Genomic DNA, 25,980 nt, shown 5'->3' with positions numbered 1-25,980 from the left:
GCAAGTACTAAACACAATCATATGTTGGTGTCACTGTCACTGATGATGGATGTGGTCAAGAAGCTGTTAGTGATCAAAATATTGATTTTGAAGACATTGAAAATGAGTTTGGAGAATATGCTGGAGATGGCGAATATGAGGCAGACGCTGAATCTACTGGTAAACGAGCTCTGATGAGGTCAGATGATGATGGTATTAAACATCTGCTCAAACTGAACCCTTACAAGCTCCAAAAGGGAACGAAATAGGTTTTATTTTATTCTTCTGTAGCTGTTACTCTAAAATCAGGAGTTTTATATATTATCACGACAGGTAGAGGTCTATCCATGTTAAATAGAGATCCGGGTCAGTCATGTAAGAATGTTTGGTGAAACAGTCATGCATTTAAGGGTTAATTGCATTTTATTTAATTACATTTTATTTTATTTAATAACTTTTATGTCAAAGATACAGGAGACACATAGCAGCCAATACAATCTGTTGTTTAATATCTGCTTGTATTGCCTCATGACTGATGAAAAATTAGCTTTGTGTGCAGTAGAATTTTGATGCATCACAATGCATCGTAGAATCGAATCGAATTGAATCGTTACCTGGTGAATCGTAATCGAATCGAATCGCGAAGGCAGTGCCAATGCACACCCCTAGTGATTTGTATCTCTGTGACAGCAGGTGAGTCTTAATGAGTGAGTCATCGAGTCGATTCATCCAAACGATTCATCCAAACAGCTGATTCATCCAAGAATAAGACAGTCGTTTAGGAACAGGTCATTGAATCTTTGCTTCAGCCGATTCGTTCAAACACTGAATATTTCAGTAACACACACACACACACACACACACAGTTGCTGTGAGAGCCGTTATGGTTCTGCTGTGATTATTTTCGCTGCTAAAATAGAACAAAAACAGTCAATATTGCATCTAAAATGTAAGTGATAATGGTTAATCAATAGTTTATGGAGCTGTCTTATGAAACCCGTGTCATGTTCAGTCGTGATGGTGTTCAGGAAAACACACTCTTGGTTGTGTGATGTTTAATTCACTAACTTAAATAGTAAATTAATTTAGAGGGTTAATTTAGAGACCACGCTTTTCCTTCTAACACAACTGCTTGCTAAAATTCATAAAGAAATATTAATGTGCATCACAGTTCAAATCGCAAGTTTCACCCCCAGTCAGGCGATGACACTACTGGTGCGAGACGCGGTCGCAATCGTGTCAGTTTATGATCTGTGTCTAACTGATCGCATGGTTTCCAGTTAAAATACCAAAATGATCGCATATTATTTGAAAACATTTAAAAATGATTGCAATATTATTTTTATTTTGTCAGCTTTATCACGGGTTGATGATGAATAGGTCTGTTCATGTTTTAACCCAGAGGGAAAGACGCTTCATCCCGGGTGTCCTGAGACACGCGGTGCTCTTCTGTAAGGTGTGCTGTATCTTATAGTCTACCTTCTGATGTTCATATTCGTTCTGTACCTGGAAAAGAAGGGCAGCTCGCCTCACGTGTAGCCTACATGATCCTCATGATGAGGCGCTCAGGCACGCTTTAGTAAGAGCGCGGCATCTAGCCTACTGTTGGAATTTAGATACAAATTTAACAGGAAGTGGTGTTATGACAAAATCAATATAATTATATCCCAGTCATGCCCCCATCTTTCTGCAGAATGCTTACTTTAATCTTAGTCTTTGATTCATCGTTTGAAAGCATGAAATGAATGAAAAGAAGGCTGTTCTTTTATTTTACAGTTAAATTATTATTATTTATGTAATCAGGGAGTTTTACTTTTTTTTAAATGTCGCAAAAGCACTTTGTTCCTACATGACCTGACTTTGCTGAAGGTGCTTTGCACTCAGTTAAGAAGACTTTATGATATTAGGCATATTTGTTTTTGCTGTAGTTTTTAGGGGGTTGTTTTTCCTGTAAAGATATCGAGATATATTTTTTGCTCCATATCGCCCAGCTCTATGTGTGTGTGTGTGTGTGTGTGTGTGTGTGTGTGTGTGTGTGTGTGTGTGTGTGTGTGTTGGGTAGGTTTAGGGGTAGTGTGTGTGTTGGGTAGGTTTAGGAGTAGTGTGTGTGTGTGTGTGTGATCATCACACACACACACACTACCCCTAAACCTACACATCACATCACACTGTGATGTGATGTGTAGGTTTAGGGGTAGTGTGTGTGTATGTGTGTTGGGTAGGTTTAGGCGTAGTGTGTGTGTTGGGTAGGTTTAGGGGTAGTGTGTGTGTGTGTGTGATGTGATGTGTAGGTTTAGGGGTAGTGTGTGTGTGTGTGTGTGTGTGACGTGTAGGTTTAGGGGTAGGGGTAGTGTGTGTGTGTGTGTGTGTGTGTGTGTGTGTGTGTGTGTGTGTGTGTGTGTGTATTCAAGCTACTAAAAAAAAATAAAAAATACAGAAAAAAAGGAGGAAACCTTAGCATATGACCTGCAATCAAAAATGTACACTTCCTCAACCTCCACTGTCTCGCTTTACAACTCGAAACCATTTGTCAGCCATTTTGCAATATTTCAGAGCATTCTCAAAATAACACACATATCTTGCACTTCTTTCTGCATCTTTGTTCCCCAAGCTAAACCCAAATTAGAAGCCAATAGTGCTGTTACAGTGTTAAAATGAGAACAGCCCTTCAGAAATCTGCATGTAGATGGTTTGAATCAGCCTAATGGTGGTTAAACCAGTGTGATAATGCCGTCAGTAACGGGCCTCATGCGCAGAAGCGTGAGCAGGAGCCTGAGGAAGCCGTCTCACACACCACCTCTCCAGATTCCCCCCCGCTCAACAGCAGCATTCACAGGAGCCTTATCAGCGCTGGAGCGGCGGCTGGACGGCAGCTTCTGCTCTTCACAAGATAGCACACACACACACACACACACACACACACACACACACACACACAGTACCCCTAAACCTACCCAATACACACACACTACCCCTAAACCTACCCAATACACACACACTACCCCTAAACCTACCCAATACACACACACACACTAACATCAGCCAATCGGCTGGAGAAACGGGCCACACTGTGAAACATGCTCTTCTTAGTCTGTCTTGTTCCTCCTGTGGTTGGCCAGCCGTCAGTCCTCCGCTCATCTTCACACACAGATGAAGATATTAGTGTTGAAATCAGGAGGGATTAATCACACTATTTACATTTCTGGCTGAACTAACCCTTTAAAAGCCAAGTTGACACCTAACCTTAATTGGATTTTATTTCTCTAGAAATCAACATTGGTCCCAAACTAGCAAAGATCCGTTAAGTGACAGATTTATTTAGGTTACATTTTCAACCCTGTTGCCCATTCTGGCGATCCGAATCATGAATCGATTCTCTGACTCATAACGGCTCGAAGCTTTGTTCTGAAATCGGCCATCACTATATAAGTCGTTATTTAGTGTTTTTTGCGCACTAAAACTCTTCTGGCGTCTTCATCAATGATGAGCGGAGGTCTGACGGCTGTCCAACCACAGGAGGAATTCATCACACTATTTACATATTTTGGCTGAACTAACCCTTTAAGAAACATTAACTAGACAAGTAAAAATGATCGTCTTGTTTTGAGAAAAATAACTCAAAGTTCAGTTTCTGCTTAAAATAAGATAAATAATCTTGTTTTCTGCTTAAATTAATATAATTTTGCTCACCCCACTGGCAGATTATTGATCTTATTTTAAGCAAACTCTCGTATTTGTGAGTTGTTGTTAGCTTGTCTAGTAAATGCATCTTGATTTTAGATGTTTAGACGTTTGGGCTGGAAACGAGACGGGGATGCTGAGTAAGATCACTGTTTGCAGAGCAGCGGCGTGGCATTAAAGCACAGCTTCAGAAACACACCTGCCTTTCCCACTAGAGTCCGGCACGAGCACAGCCAGATGTTCGGCCAGCGTGGCATTAAAGCACAGCTTCAGAAACACACCTGCCTTTCCCACTAGAGTCCGGCACGAGCACAGCCAGATGTTCGGCCAGCGTGGCATTAAAGCACAGCTTCAGAAACACACCTGCCTTTCCCACTAGAGTCCGGCACGGGCACACCCAGATGTTCGGCCAGCGTGGCATTAAAGCACAGCTTCAGAAACACACCTGCCTTTCCCACTAGAGTCCGGCACGAGCACAGCCAGATGTTCGGCCAGCGTGGCATTAAAGCACAGCTTCAGAAACACACCTGCCTTTCCCACTAGAGTCCGGCACGGGCACAGCCAGATGTTCGGCCAGCGTGGCATTAAAGCACAGCTTCAGAAACACACCTGCCTTTCCCACTAGAGTCCGGCACGGGCACAGCCAGATGTTCGGCCAGCGTGGCATTAAAGCACAGCTTCAGAAACACACCTGCCTTTCCCACTAGAGTCCGGCACGGGCACAGCCAGATGTTCGGCCAGCGTGGCATTAAAGCACAGCTTCAGAAACACACCTGCCTTTCCCACTAGAGTCCGGCACGGGCACAGCCAGATGTTCGGCCAGCGTGGCATTAAAGCACAGCTTCAGAAACACACCTGCCTTTCCCACTAGAGTCCGGCACGAGCACAGCCAGATGTTCGGCCAGCGTGGCATTAAAGCACAGCTTCAGAAACACACCTGCCTTTCCCACTAGAGTCCGGCACGGGCACAGCCAGATGTTCGGCCAGCGTGGCATTAAAGCACAGCTTCAGAAACACACCTGCCTTTCCCACTAGAGTCCGGCACGAGCACAGCCAGATGTTCGGCCAGCGTGGCATTAAAGCACAGCTTCAGAAACACACCTGCCTTTCCCACTAGAGTCCGGCACGGGCACAGCCAGATGTTCGGCCAGCGTGGCATTAAAGCACAGCTTCAGAAACACACCTGCCTTTCCCACTAGAGTCCGGCACGAGCACAGCCAGATGTTCGGCCAGCGTGGCATTAAAGCACAGCTTCAGAAACACACCTGCCTTTCCCACTAGAGTCCGGCACGAGCACAGCCAGATGTTCGGCCAGCGTGGCATTAAAGCACAGCTTCAGAAACACACCTGCCTTTCCCACTAGAGTCCGGCACGGGCACAGCCAGATGTTCGGCCAGCGCGCGGGCGCTTATAACCACAGCAGTTATTAAGGAGTGTGTTAAGCAGACTGAGAGGGCTTTGCAGAGCAGATAAAGGGCAGCGGATGCTCATGTTTCCTCTCAGCTACACCTCTGAGCTATTTATGCTCTACTCCCACGACTAACCACACATCACTAGATACGAACACATCCACTGAGCTCTGAGAACGCGTTTCTGCATTTATACTCGGCCAAACTAAAGGCTAAAGCAGAAGACGTCCCCGTATCTCCTGATGCTGTTCACTTTGAGCAACTCATCTCGATTTAACACCATTATATCAGGTTTCTGTGTGTAACCCTGTTGAAATATATTTATTAGTATAAGATATACAAGTTGAATAAATAATTTCATAGTTTAATAAATAGAATACCAGGGGAAAAAAAAAGTTAAGATTCATTGACCAGTGACGAAGTTATGATTTTGCTCAATGAGAAAAATGCATATTGGTTAATGTTCATGGTTTACTAATACAGCATTTAAAATGTTAAATATTTGTTGAGTAATAATATGTGAAAATACTTTAAAACATGCCTGTAAAAATAGGAATATAAAGTTACACAAATGCTTTGTTAAGTTATTTTATTTCTGCGAGTATGTGTATGAGCCAATGAGAGTAGAGGTCAAGGGACAAGGAAGAGAGAGACGAACGCAGGTGGTTTTGTTTGCGGTAAAGAAAAGACTGTTGTGGGGGAATGTATCGCACTGTGTGAGTGAGAGGGTTCCACAAGGACTCTTAGAACGTGAGTGGTGATAGTTCCGTCTGTGTGAGTGGTAAACTCATCACTGTAAGACAGAAGTAAGTTTAAATTAGCCGCTGATTAAGTGACTAGTGTTTGTGCATGGACTTTGCTGACAAGTTAGCGACCAGCGACCTCGATTAGTAAAGCCCGTGTTGAACTGTGCGACCGATGAAGATCAAAGACCCTGACGGAGCCGGATAGTGCTATCGAGTGGTGGACTTTGCTGAGATCGTCATGTGCATCTTCTCTTCAGACTTTTCTCTTCAGCGTGAATCTTCTCGTTCTGCCTTCTGCTGCTGACGCCTTTGATCCTGTGCGAGGGAGGTTACATTCACATTGAGTAAAAGGTACCGTATTTTTTTGTTTGGCCTGTGTGGTGAAGCAGCCATTTGGTTTAAGGCTACAACGCACCCAAGCTACATTCAGGCCTGCATCATTTGAACATTTGACGTGTATTTGAATATTAAGCTAGGGATTTGCCGGCTATTTTCTTTTTTTGGGCCCTTATGTTTTCAATGTGAATTTTAATGCATTTGTGATCTGAAAAGTGATTTTGACAGAACATATCTAACATTTCCTAAGTAAATCCTGTTTTACTTTTTTATAAAACAGTTGCAGTTTCTGATTCTTTTGATATTTTAAGTTATTTCAGAAAAAGAGTATATTTGGACTAAATGTGAAAGTGTTTATAGGATAAAAGTAAGTCCAAGGCATTTAATTTCCTGTTCAAGTGTAAATATTACTGTTTAAATAGTGATTTAAAGGGGAAAAGTATTTAACATAATAAGTAAGTAAATACACACACACAAGTTAAACATTTATACGTTTATTAGTGAAACCTCACTTATTGGATAGTACAGCTAGTTAAAGAACTCAGGATAGCCACCTCTCGTTATAGTTAAGCACGCTAGAGAGGCGCTACATAAAATGGAGGCACCGCTGGGATAATTAGAGTGGGTTTCTCGTTTTATTTTAATTTTATTTATTTTTTATTGAAAATTAGCCTTCTGAAGCTTTACATAGTGCTATTTGATAAGCCAATATGGAACCCATGAAACAGCTAGCAACAGAATTAAAAGGCTGGTGCCGCGGGGAGGCATTAGACGAGGCTCATGCAGTCATGGTGCTCATCCGAGATGATGTAGACATAAGTGCAATTGAAAAGACAATGCAAACTGTGAAGTGCTTGGGACGAGTGCGAGTCAGAGGTCGAATTTTCAACAACCAACTAAACCAATACTTGGTCTTGTGTGAATGTAAGGAAGTAGTAAAAGGCGAAATTGTTCCCTTTGAAGTGTTTCCTATTGATGGTGGAAGCCCATGGTCGGTAATCATAGCTGATGCAGCTACACAAGCCAGTACACAAGTTGATATGTCCGGAACGCAACCAGCTTCAGATAGACATGCTGAAGACCTTCGCACATTGTTCCCTGAAGATAAAGCTGCTGCCAAGTCCACAGAGGCAATCCTGCGAGCTGTGAGTGATTTACTTGACAAGACATCCAAGTCATCAAGTGAGCATGGAAGTTATCGCCGCCTACGAACTTTTTCTGGGTTGTTGCCCACCCCAGCTGGAGAAGAGCAGTTCGACCACTGGTTGGGTCAAGCACGGCTCATGGTGGAAGAGTGTGACTGTTCTCACAAAGAGAAGAGGCGGAGACTAATGGAAAGTCTCAGAGGCCCGGCACTTGACATTGTAAAGGCAGTACGAGCCAGTGATCCTGATGTGAGCCCCGAAGACTGTTTAGAGGCCCTGGAGCATGCTTTTGGGACAGCAGAGTCAGGAGAAGAGTTGTATTTTGCATTTCGCCTACTGCAGCAACAACCAGGTGAGAAGCTGTCTGACTTCCTCAGACGTCTCGAACAGTCGTTGAATAGGGTTGTGCAGAGAGATGGTCTCCCCCTTAGATGTGCAGATAGAGCAAGACTTGACCAATTGTTACGTGGTTCGATAACCTCTGATCTGATGTTAGTTAACCTTCGATTGAGAGAGAGGAGAGCAAATCCCCCGACTTTTCTCCAGCTTTTAAAAGAGATTCGAACAGAAGAGGAATATGAGGCCTCACGAAAGAAGATTACTCCTGTCGTGCAAAGTGGAAATGTAAGGCAGAATGCTGAGGTGAAACAGACGGAGATTCAGACCTTGAAGTCTGAAATTAAAGAACTTAAAGCCTTGGTTGCTGCTGTCGTGTCTAAGCCAGCCCACAACCCATCAGTTAGCAGTGAGAAAATTCCCTCAAATATAGTATGCAGTGAGTGCAGTTCAGACAGTGAGATAACGGCTTTGAAAAAACAAATGAAGCGCTTGCAACAGAAGGTAACCAATAAAGTAACTGAACCTCAAGCTGCCATTTCAGCTGTGAATACCTCGAAACCAGTAGCCAGTTCCCCACAGCGATCATTGAAAGTATCGGAGGAACCCTTCTGTTATCGATGTGGTGAGAATGGGCATTTCGCAAGGAAGTGCCAAAGCCCAGAAAACCAGGCTAAAGTTATCAAGAGACTTATCCAAGCTTTGAAACTGTCCAAGAACAACCAGCCGTCAAGTGATGCCTCCACCAATGCTGTTAACTGTTCTGTTGAGAAAAATACAGCTGACATGCCGGATGGTGTGCTTATTCCTGAAGGTTTAGTTGGGCCGCCTAGCCTGGTGCCACTGAAGGTTAATGGACAACCCTGCACTGCTCTATTAGATAGTGGCTCTCAGGTGACGATCATTTTTGAACCTTGGTACCTGAAGCACTTGTCTGAGATCCCCATTCAGCCAGTAGCTGGTCTTTCCCTGTGGGGTTTAAGTGAGTCTGGAGCTAGTTACCCTTACCGTGGCTACGTGGTGGTTGATGTGGAATATCCAGCTGAGGTGTTAGGAACCAGTCAGACTGTAACTGTCCTAGCTCTCATATGTCCTAATCCAAGGACTGAAGATGAGACGTCGGTCATCGTGGGCACGAATGCAAGCCATGTTAGACGTTTGGTGAATCAATGCAAAGATAATGGCATTGATGTCACCCGAACACTAGGCCTTCGTGTTCATGTTGAGGAAGATCAAACTGCTCTACAGGGTGGTGCGGTTCCAGTCCAAGAGGAGGAAGCTGGTTGTGTCCGATGGATGGGTCCTGGTCCCTTAGTCTTACCCCCAGATGGTGAGACTCAGGTTGTGTGCAAAGTCGAGCTGAAGGAACCTGTTGCTCAAGAAATCCTGATGATAGACTCCTCACCAGCAGCTGCCTTACCTGCTGATGTGATTTTTCATCCCATGGTTGTGCCCAGTGGGGCATTGGATGTCAACAGTTTGAGAATACAACTAAAAAATGACTCTTCAAGAGAAACTTCCATACCGGTGGGAACAGTGATTGGATGTGTGTACCACATTGATTCAGTTGCGACGATTCCCCCTAAGGAGACTGCTTCCTCTGACTTTGATGAGAGCATGATCAACTTTGGGGACTCTCCTATCTCAGAACAATGGAAGAACAGATTACGTAAGAAACTAGCTCAGAAGTCTCATGTATTCTCAATGCACGAGTGGGACGTGGGATTAGCAAGAGGAGTAGAGCACAGAATTCGACTTTCTGATTCCCGCCCTTTCCGTCAACGATCACGCCGATTAGCCCCTGCAGATATCGAAGATGTGAGAAAGCATTTACAAGAATTGCTGCAGGCCGGAATCATAACAGAGTCGCGAAGCCCCTATGCATCCCCTATAGTTGTAGTCAGAAAGAAGACTGGGGCTATTAGGATGTGTATAGATTACCGACTGTTGAATAGCCGCACCATACCTGACCAGTACACAACACCATGCATTGAAGATGCTTTGAATGCATTAACAGGGAGTCAGTGGTTTTCTGTACTGGATTTGCGCTCGGGCTACTATCAGATAGCTATGTCCGAAGAGGACAAAGAGAAAACGGCATTCATTTGTCCGTTAGGATTTTTCCAGTTTGAACGAATGCCTCAAGGCATTACCGGGGCACCAGCAACCTTTCAAAGGTTGATGGAAAAGGCTGTCGGTGACATGAACCTCTTACAAGTACTGGTGTACCTGGACGATGTTATAGTGTTTGGAAAAACTCTTGAGGAACACGAAGAGAGACTGCTTAAGGTCCTAGATCGTCTCGGTGAAGTTGGGCTGAAACTTTCAGTGGACAAGTGCCAAATATGTCTGCCAAGGGTCAAGTACCTGGGCCACATCGTGTCTTCGGATGGAGTTGCCCCTGATCCAAACAAGATTGAGGCAGTCACTACATGGCCCATGCCAACAAATCTGAAGACGTTACAATCTTTCCTAGGATTTTGTGGTTATTACCGCCGATTTATTCAGAACTATTCTGAAATTGTTAGACCGTTGACTGAACTCACAAAGGGGTATGCTCCAACTCAGAAGAGAAGTAAGGACACCCACAATGTGAACAAAGTCTACTTGAAAGAATCGGCGCCGTTCGGGGAAAGATGGGACAAATCCGGTACAGATGCATTTCATCACATAATATACTGTCTGACACATGCGCCTGTCCTGGCCTTTGCCAATCCAACACATCCATACATCCTGCATGTGGATGCCAGCTTGAAGGGTCTGGGTGCTGTTATTTACCAAGAACATCCTGAAGGCCTGAGACCAGTTGCCTTTGCAAGCCGAAAACTGAGCTCTGCAGAGAGAAACTACCCCATACATCAGCTGGAATTCTTGTCACTCAAGTGGGCAGTAGTCGACAAATTCCACGACTATTTGTATGGTGCAAGATTCACCGTACGTACTGACAACAACCCGCTTACATACGTGCTGTCCACAGCCAAGCTTAATGCGGTGGGGCATCGCTGGCTAGCTGCCCTATCGACGTATGAATTTGATGTGCAGTATCGCCCAGGCCGACAGAACATTGATGCCGACCTGTTGTCAAGGAACATGCCGGAGGAGGATGGCAATGGCTGGGTGACTATACCTCAGTCTGGAGTGAAATCCATATGTCAAGGAATCTGCGTTTCAGAGTCTGCATGCAGTACATCTGTCTGTGTTGCTCAGCTCGGAGCATCTCCCCACTGTGTGCCTGACCTGTATGCTTTTCCCACACACCTGGAGTTAAAGTCGCTGGAACTCATGTCAAAACGGAGTCTCAGGAAAGCCCAAGAAGAGGATGAAGCCATTGGACCGGCCATACAAGCAGTCAAGCATGGGCGTTGGCAAGAGGAGGGGACCATGAATCCTGAATTGTCCAGATTGAAAAGGGAAGCTGGAAAGCTGGAAATGAAAGATGGATTACTGTATCGGTATAGCAAAAGACCATCCGGAGAGGTGATCAGTCAACTCCTCCTGCCGAGAGAGTTCCGAGAGATGGTTATGAAGGCAATGCATGATGACCTGGGACACCTGGGACACGAAAGAACCGTTGACCTGCTCCGAAGTAGATTCTTTTGGCCTAGGATGTCGATGCAAGTGGAAGAATATATCAAGAACTGTGGGGAGTGTGTCACGCACAAGACCCCAATACAGAGAGCTGCTCCGTTGCACCAGATTGTAAGCCATGGACCCATGGATTTAGTGTGCATGGACTTTCTTTCCATGGAGCCTGACTCTAAAGGCATAAGTAATGTGTTGGTTGTAACGGATCACTTTACGAGATATGCTCAGGCTTTCCCCACTAAAAGCCAGAAGGCCCATGTTGTGGCAAAGGTCCTGATTGAGAAATATTTCATACATTATGGACTGCCTTCAAGGATCCATTCGGATCAAGGAAGAGATTTTGAGAGCCGTTTGATCCGAGAACTGTTGACCTTGATGGGGATACGAAAGTCGCGGACCACGCCGTATCATCCGCAAGGAGACCCGCAGCCGGAGCGGTTCAACAGAACTCTGCTATCGATGCTAGGTACGTTAGGCCGAGAAAAGCAGCGTACGTGGAGTCAACATGTGCCACACTTGGTCCATGCTTACAACAGCACCAAGTGTGATGCCACAGGGTACTCGCCGTACCGTCTAATGTTTGGCAGAGAGGCGAGACTTCCTGTTGATTTGTGCTTTGGAACATCCCCTGATGGCATAGAAGAGGTGTCTCACACCCGATATGTAACAAAGCTAAAGGAAGACTTGAAGCAAGCCTACAAGTTAGCCTCTGATGCCGCAGACAAACGGCACCAGAGAAATAAGAGGTTGTACGATCGCAGAGTTACCTTTCAGTCCATTGAGATCGGCGACAGAGTACTGCTTCGGAATCTAGGCCTGAGAGGCAAGCACAAACTAGAAAGCAAGTGGAGTCCTGATCCGTATGTTGTCGTGGGAAAGATGCCAAACCTACCAGTGTTCAAGATCAAGCGGGAGGATGGAAGGCTAGGAACCAAGACTATGCACAGAGACCACCTTCTTCCGATTGGACAGCTGGTGAGAATACCATGCACTGACCAGGATTCTGCTCCGCCTAAGAAACCCAAGACCAGAGCAGACACTCAAAAAAGAAGTCAAAGTGACTCACAACCAAAAACTCAAGAGTCACAGGAGTTTTCTGATTCGTCCTCTGACATGGAGTATTATGTTCCTCACTGTGTCAGTTGGAGAGAGCTTGTCCCAAGGGTGCTAAATCCTGCCAGGCCTGTATCTGAGTTAGAAGATGAACAGGGAAATTACCCTAGACCCGAACATGTTCCTGGAAATGATCCAGACTCAGAAGAAGTTGACCACAACTCTGACCCCGAACCTGAGCATGAGTGTGATACGGAAGTAGCTCGGGAAGATACAAGTGAAGCTGGATCGGAGTCTGAAGGAGTATCTGAGGTCCAGGAGGTGAAAAGGCAGCCCAGCTTTGAGCCTAGACCTAAGAGAACTGCCAAGCCAACTATTAGACTTACCTATGATGAGCCTGGTAAATCAAGAGATGAGCCTTTGACCATAGTACACAGAGGGATAGTCATTAAAATAGGAAATCACTAGATACATTAGTTATTATGCCATTAGGACTCCTTTGATAGTTTATTGGTGTCTGATGAGGACACGCAGACATTTAAAAGGGGGAGGGTGTAACCCTGTTGAAATATATTTATTAGTATAAGATATACAAGTTGAATAAATAATTTCATAGTTTAATAAATAGAATACCAGGGGAAAAAAAAAGTTAAGATTCATTGACCAGTGACGAAGTTATGATTTTGCTCAATGAGAAAAATGCATATTGGTTAATGTTCATGGTTTACTAATACAGCATTTAAAATGTTAAATATTTGTTGAGTAATAATATGTGAAAATACTTTAAAACATGCCTGTAAAAATAGGAATATAAAGTTACACAAATGCTTTGTTAAGTTATTTTATTTCTGCGAGTATGTGTATGAGCCAATGAGAGTAGAGGTCAAGGGACAAGGAAGAGAGAGACGAACGCAGGTGGTTTTGTTTGCGGTAAAGAAAAGACTGTTGTGGGGGAATGTATCGCACTGTGTGAGTGAGAGGGTTCCACAAGGACTCTTAGAACGTGAGTGGTGATAGTTCCGTCTGTGTGAGTGGTAAACTCATCACTGTAAGACAGAAGTAAGTTTAAATTAGCCGCTGATTAAGTGACTAGTGTTTGTGCATGGACTTTGCTGACAAGTTAGCGACCAGCGACCTCGATTAGTAAAGCCCGTGTTGAACTGTGCGACCGATGAAGATCAAAGACCCTGACGGAGCCGGATAGTGCTATCGAGTGGTGGACTTTGCTGAGATCGTCATGTGCATCTTCTCTTCAGACTTTTCTCTTCAGCGTGAATCTTCTCGTTCTGCCTTCTGCTGCTGACGCCTTTGATCCTGTGCGAGGGAGGTTACATTCACATTGAGTAAAAGGTACCGTATTTTTTTGTTTGGCCTGTGTGGTGAAGCAGCCATTTGGTTTAAGGCTACAACGCACCCAAGCTACATTCAGGCCTGCATCATTTGAACATTTGACGTGTATTTGAATATTAAGCTAGGGATTTGCCGGCTATTTTCTTTTTTTGGGCCCTTATGTTTTCAATGTGAATTTTAATGCATTTGTGATCTGAAAAGTGATTTTGACAGAACATATCTAACATTTCCTAAGTAAATCCTGTTTTACTTTTTTATAAAACAGTTGCAGTTTCTGATTCTTTTGATATTTTAAGTTATTTCAGAAAAAGAGTATATTTGGACTAAATGTGAAAGTGTTTATAGGATAAAAGTAAGTCCAAGGCATTTAATTTCCTGTTCAAGTGTAAATATTACTGTTTAAATAGTGATTTAAAGGGGAAAAGTATTTAACATAATAAGTAAGTAAATACACACACACAAGTTAAACATTTATACGTTTATTAGTGAAACCTCACTTATTGGATAGTACAGCTAGTTAAAGAACTCAGGATAGCCACCTCTCGTTATAGTTAAGCACGCTAGAGAGGCGCTACATGTGTCAGACACAAGTCTGTCTTTTTTTGAGTTATTGGAAAACATTTTGTTCGCTTTGGTTCTGATTTTTGCGTTCTCATCAGCCAAAAATTAGCCTAAGCCGATATGAAATCTTAAATTGAATATAGTAATTGTTATTAATATCAAAATGTTTTCCGCCTTGGGAATGTGCGGGGGGGTTGTCGGTCGCCTTGGGATTATGGGAGGGCAATGGAAAAAAGTGTTCAGAATTAGGTTTATTTTGACTTTATTTTTGTACATTAATATTCTGTAACTCAATAAAAATTTGATCACAAAAAAAAGTTTTCCGAGCACTAATCTCAGTGCATTTTAATATGCCACAATGGCACACATTTAACCCATAAATTACATTTTCATGAGGAAAAAGACCCGATTCACCCAGAAAATGATTAATTACACTCTTAAAACGAGTATATGTTATTGCGCCAATCACACAACACTACAATAAGCACAGAAAGGCCTCAAAATATATATATTTTTGCCCGTTTTATTATTATTATTTTTGAACCCTTATCCGTCATTCACCCATTTACGGCATAACGCAGAATGGGGCCAGCGTCTGTGAATATTAAACTGCAAAAGACATGTTCTGCGTGACTCTGTGAAGGAATGTTTTAATTTCCCACACACACACTACGCTCGAGGTGTAACGCATCTGAGAAATGTGATTTGCATGTAGGCCATTTCTGAGACGCATAGCTCGGACACCTCTGCTAACAGATCCCTCCAGGATTGTGAGGTGGCATGCCTTTCCTCTGATCTACAGCAGCGATGACGAACGCCGCATTTCATTCTGTGACAGGTGCAATATTTACACCTATATCTGCATTTATGTTAACCTAGAGACTTTCAAACTAGTGATCGACCGATATTGATTTTTTATAACCGATAATTTGCATGTTTATGTGCCGATAACCGATACATAGAACCGATATTTAGGTATTGTGTTATTTCTGTTTGTTACAATTACAGCAACAGCACTGAACTCAGCTTTTTAAACACTGTAATTTTTGCAGATTCACTCACTTACAGAACAAAAGACATTTACATCAATAAACAGTCTGAAAATGTTTGCTTTTTTTCAAATACAGTGCAGTCTAATATTTTCAAATGGAGAACATAAATGAGAGTTGAGTCTATCAACTCCCCATAACTACAAATATAAGCATTCATTTTAAACTACAGTTTTGAAAGGTTTATGTGTTTAATAGACTAAAGAGTGAATATTCTCTGGAATTAAAATGGCTGTGATGTATTCGCGGGTTTGTTTCTTCTTCTTCCTCATCTAGTACGGTATCAAAATTAATGTTTGTGTATGTCTATGAAATGCTGACGACAGCGCTGTTTTCATCTCTGCGTTTAACTCACACGTCTCGCGGAGATAGGCCTAATAATACATTACCACGGAGCTGTAATTAATGAGATATTTATTATATAAATGTTATATAGCAGACGTTAATATAATTATAGCTGCAAGCAGCCATTATTGGGGCCAAGCGCAAAGAAGAAGACAAGACATGCCAGCATGGCTGGAAGTCTCAAACCAACTGCAACAATGAGCCATTAAAGACTTAAGTTGATTTTAGGCAAAATAGCTGTACAATTTTAAATACAGTCAATAATAATGGTTTAATGGTTTATCACTTTCGACCAATAGGTGGCACTGTTACGAAACTGATGTGGTGTAGTCAGATTGAGGAGACAATGACACATGCAAAGTTTGGTGTCAACATGTCAAAGCATTGCAGAGATACAGCCTCAAGAGTAATTTTTGCATCATGGCTCAACTCTGTTGCAGTGGTATATGAAAACTGTTTTGTCTATCAACATGAAATCCATAACTATTTGTCAGCATGGTCTGAAGACGATACGGATCAATTTAGGTGAATATCGGACAAACGGTCTAGGATGAGTTTGAAAAAGTAGGTTTTTAACAAACAACAAGATGGAGGACAGATAGGTTTGCAAAATATGGCAAAATTGGTATCCATGTTCTCGGCATGAGCCAATTAATATATTATGACCAGTTTCATTACAATGGGTTAATTTAATCAAAAGTTATTCGCATTTCTGTACATTTACTTACAACTTTTGACCACAAGGTGGCGCTGCTCCGAAACTTTATGAGTATCTTCAGGGCATGGAGCAGAAGACACATACCGAGTTTTGTAACGATGCGCTCATGCATTCGTAAATTATAGCATTAGCATTTTAAACCATAATACTGCATTGAAGTCAATGGGAATTTCATGTTTTGTTCTATTATAGCGCCACCAAGAGGCACAATCCCACCAATTTTTGTGTGTGTCCTCATAGTGAGCCCATACATATGTGTGTCAAGTTCGGTGAAAATATCTCATTTTGTTTTGAAGTTATAGACATTTATGTGAAAAAACACATAAGAAATGACTGACACCTGACTTTGATTGGATTTTACTACCCCTTACTATCAATATTTTGAGATTTGGGCATTAGCGTGTAGCTATCGACCTATGTTTCCGAACTTCTGGCGCTGGTTTCGTCTCGATCGGACTAGCGGTTTCCAAGATATCAGCAAATGTTTTTTAAGCGCTAAATAACAACACTACACAAACCATATGCCGAAACCTGGCAAGTCTGATATCGTTGGACTCGGCAAGGATTCAGGAGACCAAAAAACATACTCCCATCAAAAAATTTCACTCATACCCAAAGTTATAAGCGTTTGAAGAAAAACAACGCTGCACTCCACTAAGTGGCGCTGTTTCGAAACTTCTCAGGCTACTTCAGGGCATCGTGGTGATGACCCATACCGAGTTTCGTAACAATCCGTTCATGCATTCATAAAATACAGCTTTTTAGCACATAATTCAAAATGGCCGACATCCAAAATGGCCGACATGGTAAAATCAGATATCAGTCGACTCGGCATGACGCCCTGAATCTAATGAGAAATTGATTTTTGGATAAACGGTTCAGAAGTTATAATCAAAAATAGGCATTTTTCATATCTCCGGACCAGTAGGTGGCGCTGCGCCGAAACGCTGCATGTTGCCTCAGGTTATGCTTGTGATGACATGTACCAAGTTTGGTTTGAATACGATAAAGTGTTGCGGAGATATTGCCTTAAGTGTGTTTTTGCAAACGTTACGTAAAATGTTTTTGCGCATCTATCGAAAACGATTTGACGAATCTACATGATTTGCAAGATTTTTTGTCGGCATGGTCTGAAGATGATCTGTTTCAATTTTGGTGAAAATCGGAGAAACGGCCTAGGAGTTTGAAAAAGTAGGTTTTTCAGAAAATTCAAAATGCTATATAGAATCGGCTTGAGCCAAGGAATCAGAGGAAAAGAGAATGTTGTTTCTAGCCTTTAGGGGTCAAAAGGAAGAAAGGAAGAAAAGGAACACTAACGGTTTCAATAGGTGCCTTCGCACCTTCGGTGCTTGGCCCCTAATTAGGAGTTTTAAACGAGTCGGTCTTGTTTACATTCGGTTACTAGCCTATATGCCGGAGCAACAACTCAGTGAGTGACCGGCTGAACACGACTGAGCATAAACACACAGAAAGAAAGAAATTCAGTGCTTTTACTAATATGCTCTCATTCACGGCTGTCCTGTTTCATTCATGTGAAGTTACGTCTTTATTGTGACGACGGATTACCTGACGACTCTGTCAGGGAGTTCATCTACAGCGTCAAGTTTAAACTACATATAATATCATCTCATTACATCTTATTTGTGCATTTGTGATCGATGCATCGAGAAAACGAGTGAATCGTTACTCCCCTAGTGTTAGGAGTGTGTGTTAGGAGTGTGTGTTTGGACTAGACCGCAGCGGAGGATTGGTAGATTTGGCTCATTCTCACTGCCAGCGAAATACCGTAATATGTGCGCTTTCACACAAAACCCGTAACGGTCCCGGGTCGAGTTGACACATGACATCCGGATGTGACGTATAACGGCGAGCGATCTCCGCTTCAGCGCGGATAGTAAGGAGCTCCGTGGTCTAGACTTGTGTCCAGTTTGCGCTCATTTCTGCTTGTTTAATTTTAGTTTCTTTTGTATCCGAACACTCTCTGCGTTTAAAACAGCGACGAGCTCTTCTGGCACTGCAGGGTTGTGTTATTCAAAAAACAAGCTCTAGGAGTCGCACGATAACTACGTACACGTTGCGGCATTAGTTTCGGCTTTTGTTCACACAGCGCTCGTCCCGGGTCGAACCCCGCAATATTACTAGGTCCCCGACCCGGGTTCAATTCGGTAATCAATCCCGGGACGTGGTTGCTTTCACACAGAAGGCGACCCGGCAATGCTCCGGGAATATTGCGGGTCCGACGTGCAGTGTGAAAGGGGCTTTAGGAGGTCCAATGAAGCTCATGTGGCAGTTCTGAGCTCCTGAGTTTGTGCGAAACCTTTACAGTGCTGTTGTCGTTTACTGTATGATAATTCATACTCGGAAAGTAGAAATGAAATGACATTGATTAGTTAAAACATTTCAAATCCACATGCAACTATTTTTCTAGTCATTCGTCATTGAGGATTTCTTAAAAATCTGTAAGAAAAAAAAAGTTAAATCTCGTCTCGTGACAGCCCTATTATTATTTTTAGACATGCTTTTTGATTAAGTCGGTCAAAAAAACTGAATTGGGGAAATAAAATAAAAAAGGAATCAATCAAAAAAATGTAAGCGCTACAAACCCCACTCGAAGACCCAACCCAAGGGTCCAGGCCCAGCTAAATCACTCCCATCTCCTCAACCCAAGGGTCCAGGCCCAGCTAAATCACTCCCATCTCCTCAACCCAAGGGTCCAGGCCCAGCTAAATCACTCCCATCTCCTCAACCCAAGGGTCCAGGCCCAGCTAAATCACTCCCAGCTCCTCAACCCAAGGGTCCAGGCCCAGCTAAATCACTCCCATCTCCTCAACCCGTGTCCAGGCCCAGCTAAATCACTCCCATCTCCTCAACCCGTGTCCAGGCCCAGCTAAATCACTCCCATCTCCTCAACCCAAGGGTCCAGGCCCAGCTAAATCACTCCCATCTCCTCAACCCAAGGGTCCAGGCCCAGGTAAATCACTCCCATCTCCTCAACCCAAGTGTCCAGAACCACTGGTGTCCAGCTAAATCACTCCCATCTCCTCAACCCAAGTGTCCAGAACCACTGGTGTCCAGCTAAATCACTCCCATCTCCTCACGATGGGGCGGTTGGGCTCTAAACATCTGGAAGAGGGATTTAATTAACTACATTTAGCAGAAAGCCAGAGGGGGACACAATTTCCCTATGGAAGTATTTTGCACTGAAGCGGAGCGTTCCTGGAAGCCGTTTTGGGATGTAAATGAGCTGGATTATAATCGGTCAGGTGTGCAAATCATCCCACATGTGCTAACGGCCTCCGGGACAGGTTTGGGGAACACAAACTCCTGCAACAGGACCTGTTCTCAACAGATCATAGCAGAGGTTTCCGCAGGTGTTACGACTGTAAACTGAAGACCAATGAAAGGAACGGTGAGAATAAACTGAAGGGAATATGTCAGTATGATCTCGAATTGTATAGACGCTCATGAGTTGTGTTAGAGAGACTGTTAGTGAGATCAGATCTCATCACAGTTTCATTTTACACAAAATCTTGTGAAAGAGATTTTACACAATTAAAACAAGCACACACATCTGCAATGTGCTCTTAAAACTCTCCTTCATTCAGCTGAAGAAGTCATGCCTAGGGACGGGCGGCTGAAAACTGGTAAGTGTTTCATAACGGTCCACATCGACTTTATTGATTTTTATGACCTATTTAAAATAGGGACCAGGATAAAAATATTACATTTACACGTTTATTTTAAACTTAACCTTCCTCTGATTATAATGCCCTCAGTTATAAAGGCAGAAATGTCAACACAGCCAATGAAAACACTCAAATAATCTTAAAATGTAAGCGTGTATATCCGAGGCGAATCCGTCTCATCACACCGGCACACAGTGATTTACAACACGAGCCAACAATAGCGGAAACAAGCCCTTTCATTGAAAATACAGATCCATGTTTAATAACAATGTTCACGAAACCAATCGAAAGTGTTTAGGGAAATTAGTAAATGTTTAAGAGATGGTTAATTTAGGTGTGTACGTTCTCCCATTCATATATTCTGATCTAATGCCACACTTTACCACACTGGGTTTACATGATTCTTCCGTACTCACGCGTGTCCTAGGGCTGGTTACCGTTTTACCGCAACACTGCGGTCACGTGACGCCTACCGCCGGTCTGAGATCGTCACCGCCGTCACCGCAAAAAAAAAAAAAAACCTCTCAGAGAACAACACTTTTTTTGTATCTCCAGTAAATGTGTCTTGATTTAAAGATGTTTAGATATTTCTGAGGAGGAACATCATTTTCTGCAGTGCATGAAATTGACTTTAGGGCCTTTGTTTATGTATTTATGCTTTATTCTGTTCTGATTGTTCTGGACTCTGCTTGCACTGTCAGATTAAATGTGTCTTGTTGATCTTCTGAACACAAATTAAGATATTTGTAATGAAACGAGAGATTTCTGTCCTCCAGTGACAGGCTAAGCAACTTTACGCTTCAGAAAGTTCCTAAAGAGAAACTGATCCATAGGGATAGAGCCGATTATTCCGGATGAAGAGACTGCACGGCTTTATATGAGGACGTTAAGTCTGACGGGTTTGAGCAACACTGGGGCGAGGGCATGATCCCAGGGTTCTCATTAAAGGGTGAGCTGGCCCTTTAAGAGTCGGACCCACTGTTGATTTATTCATCCAAAGTTTGAGCAGGTCAGACTCATCCGATACGGCTGACAGAGTTAACGACGTGTAGAGAGAATTAGGCATGAGCTAAAAGACAAGCGTTTGCTATTTTATTTATGTTCTGCAAACGTGTGATTGATATTTATAATGCCTCCATTCCCTAATGTTCCCACTGGATAGCAGCACTGGAGGGTTGAGCTCGGATGGGGTTTCGGTCCGCTTATTTTTATTAGTTTATTATTATTACCTCATCGTTTTTTTCATGCATTAGTTAAGATGCAAGTTCTATTTGTTACAAATGATCATCTTTTACGAACACAAAATTTGACAAATTTGTGACTTTCAGCAAAACACAGTTAATTACATTATAAAATGTAATTTAAATGCTGTGATATTGAATTTAATATTTTATGCTCCAATGTAAGATTGTGAAAGGTCGAATTAAGACCTGCGTAAACCCTGTGGTGAATAACGTGCCATTTAGCCAGATTTGTTGAAGCTTGTTGAAGTTTTCGGTACCATTAAAGTGGTTTGGCTTTTAGCGGAGTTCATCGCCATAGTAACCGACCTGCTCCAGGTTATGTTCTGGATTAGAGATCTCAAACTGAGCCAATCAGCTGTGAGTAAAAGGACACGCCTCTGATGTAATAAAGCCACGCCCCCTGCTTCTGCTCCACATTTAAGGTCACGACATAGCAAATGGTTTTTAAAGACTAAAGTCTTTGCACACCGAGTCCAATAGTTTCGCATGCATTTTTTCGTATTCGTGATCTGAAAAATTCGTCACGCACAGAGACCTTTCACACTGAGTCCGATGCAGATTAATGAATGCGTTACGGGGGAAGACCACAAAACAAGACAAAGTGACGTCTAGTGAGGATGATTTGTCCTGAGGAGATACTGGAGCCACATATTAAAAAGAAGACCACTAATTTCCCTGAATCAATTGATCCCACACACACACACACACACACACACACACACACACTGCTTTACAGAGACTTGATGTGCTATAATTATAGCTGTGATATAATATGTATGGTGGCTCTGAGTTGTCAAAACGTCTCTCAAAATGCGTTTTTACGGATGCGAAAACGCAGAAAATCGGTTCTGACGGACGAAAGTTTCGGAGGCAGTGTGCAAGCGTGACTGACATAACGTGAGGTCACATTTATTTTTTGACGTGCATAAATTTTGCATACGAATTACGGACTCAGCGTGCAAAGGCCTTAAAGCGTCTGGCTTTTAACAATGCTTATATTTATAATAATAGTTTTGAATGGTTTAGATATAATTTACGTAATTAAACCCTTAATTTTAGTTTATCAATCATTAATAAGCACTTTTTAAAAATTCATATAAATAGCCTATATCAAGTCATACAAATAAGCTTTAAAATCAATCAATAAAGCTATTTTAAAAAAGAAGTTTACTGAGTTTAAATTCTCTATATCAGCTAAACTAACTTCATAACTTTTACTTGCATTGGCGTACAAGATTTGTCCTTTAAGTCATCATCTTTTATAGACAGATCTTTTCTTCTTGCTGTGTAAGTTTGCTTAAATTCTTCATATTTTTAAATTGATGTAATAATCTGCAGAAGAGAGAAATTAATTTCAGTTGAGCCACAGCATGTGATTGGCTGTTGACTGCTGATGTCACAGCGTGTGATTGGCTGTTGACTACTGATGTCACAGCTAAACTCCTGAACTCAGGATCAAAGCCTGAATAGATCGGTTTGGTTTTGCCAGCTCCAAACTAATCCTGTAACCCTGAGTTAGTTAAACCATCATCACGGAACCGGCCCGGAGCGCGTCACGGAGGTAGCGGATTACCTGTCCTCATCCCCATCCATGGGAATGGCGATCCCAAACAGGCTGCTGACCCCAGGTGTGTGAAGCTGCAGGCCCTCGGGGTTCAGGGGTCGGAGGGCATCCTTCCCCATGAGAACGGAGCTGTGGAGCAGCACATCGGCCTGGCTCAAGAAGCCCTGAGGCTGGCTCTGCTTTGGCATCGGGGGGGCATTAGAGGCACTGGGCATTAAAACAGGCACAGCGGGGACAGACACGGTTACGGCTGGCTGAAGGAGCGGCCCCGGCTGAGAAGGGCCCTGGGTCAGAACCTGCGGTCTACAGTCCGCCGGGTTACACGGGGCTACAGCGTTCTGCGCCGGGTAAAGCGGCTGAGAGGGCAAGCTGGGAGATTTGACATGTTCAAAAAGGTTCTGGGCCACCAGCCCTAATCCCTGGTGCAAAAGGGCAAAGGCTTGCGTCTGGAGCTCCGCGGGAGGGTTTGACGGAGCGGAGACGTAACCACTGTCAGTGTGTGGATCAGCAAGCGTCGATCCAGGAGCGGCCACCGAGCCTCCCGGTCCATCCCGGTCCGCGCCGAGCTCCGCGACGCCCGCGTGTTTAACGGCCTCCCCAGTCCGAGCATCCGCATCGCGCTCATAGAACTCGGTGCAAGTCCACCTACCTCTTTTAAAGGGTTCACCTGTGCCGTGATCCAGTTTGATGACCCTAAAACGGGAGCTGCAGGTGCTCACCGATGACGACACGGGGGTGGCGCAGGCATTAGGGTTCCCCTGCACAGAACCGGGAGGCTCGGGCTCGTCCGACAGACTGACGTCACACGCCTCCGGCTCGAAGTCGCCCGGTTTGGACGCGTCCTCGGTTCTGGACTCGTCCGGGTCGTCCAAGCTCTCGGTGTCGTCCGCGATGCTGTTCGCCGCCACCTGCGCCTGCGTGACGCTCGTGATCTGGAAGCAGCTCTTCTTTTTCGACGGCATTTTAGACATTTTGTCTGCTTTGAGTGTTTCAGCGCACGATTTGAGCGTATAGTAACGCGGTTTATACGCGCGTGTAACAACTGTCAGTTAGCGTCACGCTAACGCTCGGTCAGCGCGCGCGCGTCCTCATCGCGGCGTTACTAGCGCTTTTAATCCTTTAAAAAAATGAAGCTCCGAACACAATGACAGCTGTACTCCAGGTGTGTTTAATCCTCCGTGTTCTCCGCGGCCTAAGCGAAGGCCATGCCCGGCTGTGAGAGTTCCCTCAGGCCGCGCTCGCGAATGAAGCTCCCCGGTCGCGGAACTCACTCGACTCTGAGGCGGCGTCCGTTCTCAACACTCCCCCGTCTTCAAGAGCTCGTATCCTCCGCGAAACACGCGCGTTATGCACCCCGACACACGATAGCCCATGTTTACGGTGCGTGTGTGGCGTTCGCGCCGGCTGTCGAGGGCAGGATGAGGGTCTGTCAGGCTGTCAGTAAAGCTCGAGCTAACGGCTCCTCTTCCTCTGCTCTACACAAGATGGCTACGTAGCGCTCGCGCTGAACTATGGGTGCACTGCGCTCCGGCGTACGTAAGTCAGTCGGGAATACCGAGCGCTGCGCATTATTCCTGGACTCCTATCAAAATAAATGTCATCGCGGACTCAGACGCCATAAATACAGATCCTCACACACTCCTCCGGGACTCTTATTATTCATACACTGATTACAATCCACCAAATATAATATCAAATATATAATATAATACAATACAATACAATACAATATAAAAAAATATATAATCACTGTACACAGGAGAAATGTAATATAATATAGCCTATATTATAAGTAATATAATAAAAAATGTATTATGTAATATAAGTAATATAATAATATTATGTGTGTGTGTATATGTGTGTATATATATATATATATATATATATATATATATATATATATATATATATATATATATATATATAGTGATATAATATAAATAATATAAGTAACAAAATATAAATAATATAATATACTATAAATAATATAAGTAATACAATATATAATATAAATAATATAATAAGTAATAAAAAAACATACTGTGAGTAATATGATAAATAATATAATAATATAATGTTTAATATAAGTAAAATAAGATTATAATATAATCGTTGTACTCTAGTGCGTGTTTATGTAAATGTGGAAAGCCAGACGGGACACAAATATGTGTTCTGTTAGTCATGCTGGAAACACAAATTATACTTTACTTTAGCTCTAACAGAGAGAGCAGACCTCATCTGCACTCGTTTTATCATCATCACAAAAAGACTAGTAACCTAAACGCACTGATGTTATTTAATGCGTTTAGATGTGTTTGTTAATTTCCCCTTAAAGTCATGTTAACTCAGTGTTTGTGTGTGTTCAGTTCACTCAGGTGCGAGCAGGAATGCAGACACGAACATTTTTTCGTGGTCACAGGTTTAGGGGCTGTGTGTGTGTGCGTGTGTGCGTGTGTGCGTGTGTGTGTGTGTGTGTGTGTGTGTGTGTGTGTGTGTGTGTGTGTGTGATGTGTAGCTTTAGGGGCAGTGTGTGTGTGTGTGTGTGTGTGTGTGTGTGTGTGTGTGTGTGTGTGTGTGTGTGTGTGTGTGTGTGTGTGTGTGTGTGTGTGTGATGTGTAGCTTTAGGGGCAGTGTGTGTGTGTGTGTGTGTGTGTGTGTGTGTGTGTGTGTGATGGGTAGCTTTAGGGGCAGTGTGTGTGTGTGTGTGTGTGTGTGTGTGTGTGTGTGTGTGTGTGTGTGTGTGTGTGTGTGTGTGTGTGTGTGTGTGTGTGTGTGTGTGTGTGATGGGTAGCTTTAGGGGCAGTGTGTGTGTGTGTGTGTGTGTGTGTGTGTGTGTGTGTGTGTGTGTGTGTGTGTGTAGCACTGAAAGAAGCGACGCCAAGCGTTTACACAAAACTGCTTCAGTCAATCCCCAAAGACGCTTCATGTCATGAAAGCATCCGCAGCAGTTGCTCAGGCATTCAGAGAGTCCCGCAGCAGTGACCCCACACACACACGCGTGTTTACTGTGTTCTGCTTGTTATTGTAGCTGGCTGTTCTCAGAGCAGTGCTGCCGAGGCCTTCACACAGCTGCTGTTTATCGCTTTAGCTGCTCTGAGATGCAGGAAGGGTTTGCAGGGAATTTCTCAACATGTACCCAAACGGGAAGAGTTTGCCAGGTTCACTGCGGCTCAGTAATCACTGAGCACATTTA

General features: G+C 43.4%; 1 protein-coding gene across 2 annotated transcripts in view; it reads right to left on the bottom strand.

Annotated features, from left to right (window-relative positions):
- Positions 1-24,327, bottom strand: part of tsc22d2 (TSC22 domain family 2) — a 48,316-nt gene extending 23,989 nt beyond the window's left edge. The window contains exon 1 of one of the 2 annotated variants that reach the window (XM_067416428.1): positions 22,797-24,327. In XM_067416428.1, coding sequence (XP_067272529.1) covers positions 22,797-23,758 — 962 coding nt within the window. In that variant the 5' untranslated portion in view covers positions 23,759-24,327. The remainder of the gene's footprint in view (positions 1-22,796) is intronic. The other variant, XM_067416429.1, reaches the window with a different exon arrangement.
- Positions 24,328-25,980: the final 1,653 nt, after the last annotated feature.

Source organism: Pseudorasbora parva, chromosome 14 (assembly GCF_024679245.1).
Source record: "Pseudorasbora parva isolate DD20220531a chromosome 14, ASM2467924v1, whole genome shotgun sequence".
Lineage (NCBI taxonomy): Eukaryota > Metazoa > Chordata > Actinopteri > Cypriniformes > Gobionidae > Pseudorasbora > Pseudorasbora parva.
Note: the sequence above shows the minus strand (reverse complement) of the source record. Positions and strands in the feature narration are given on the sequence as shown.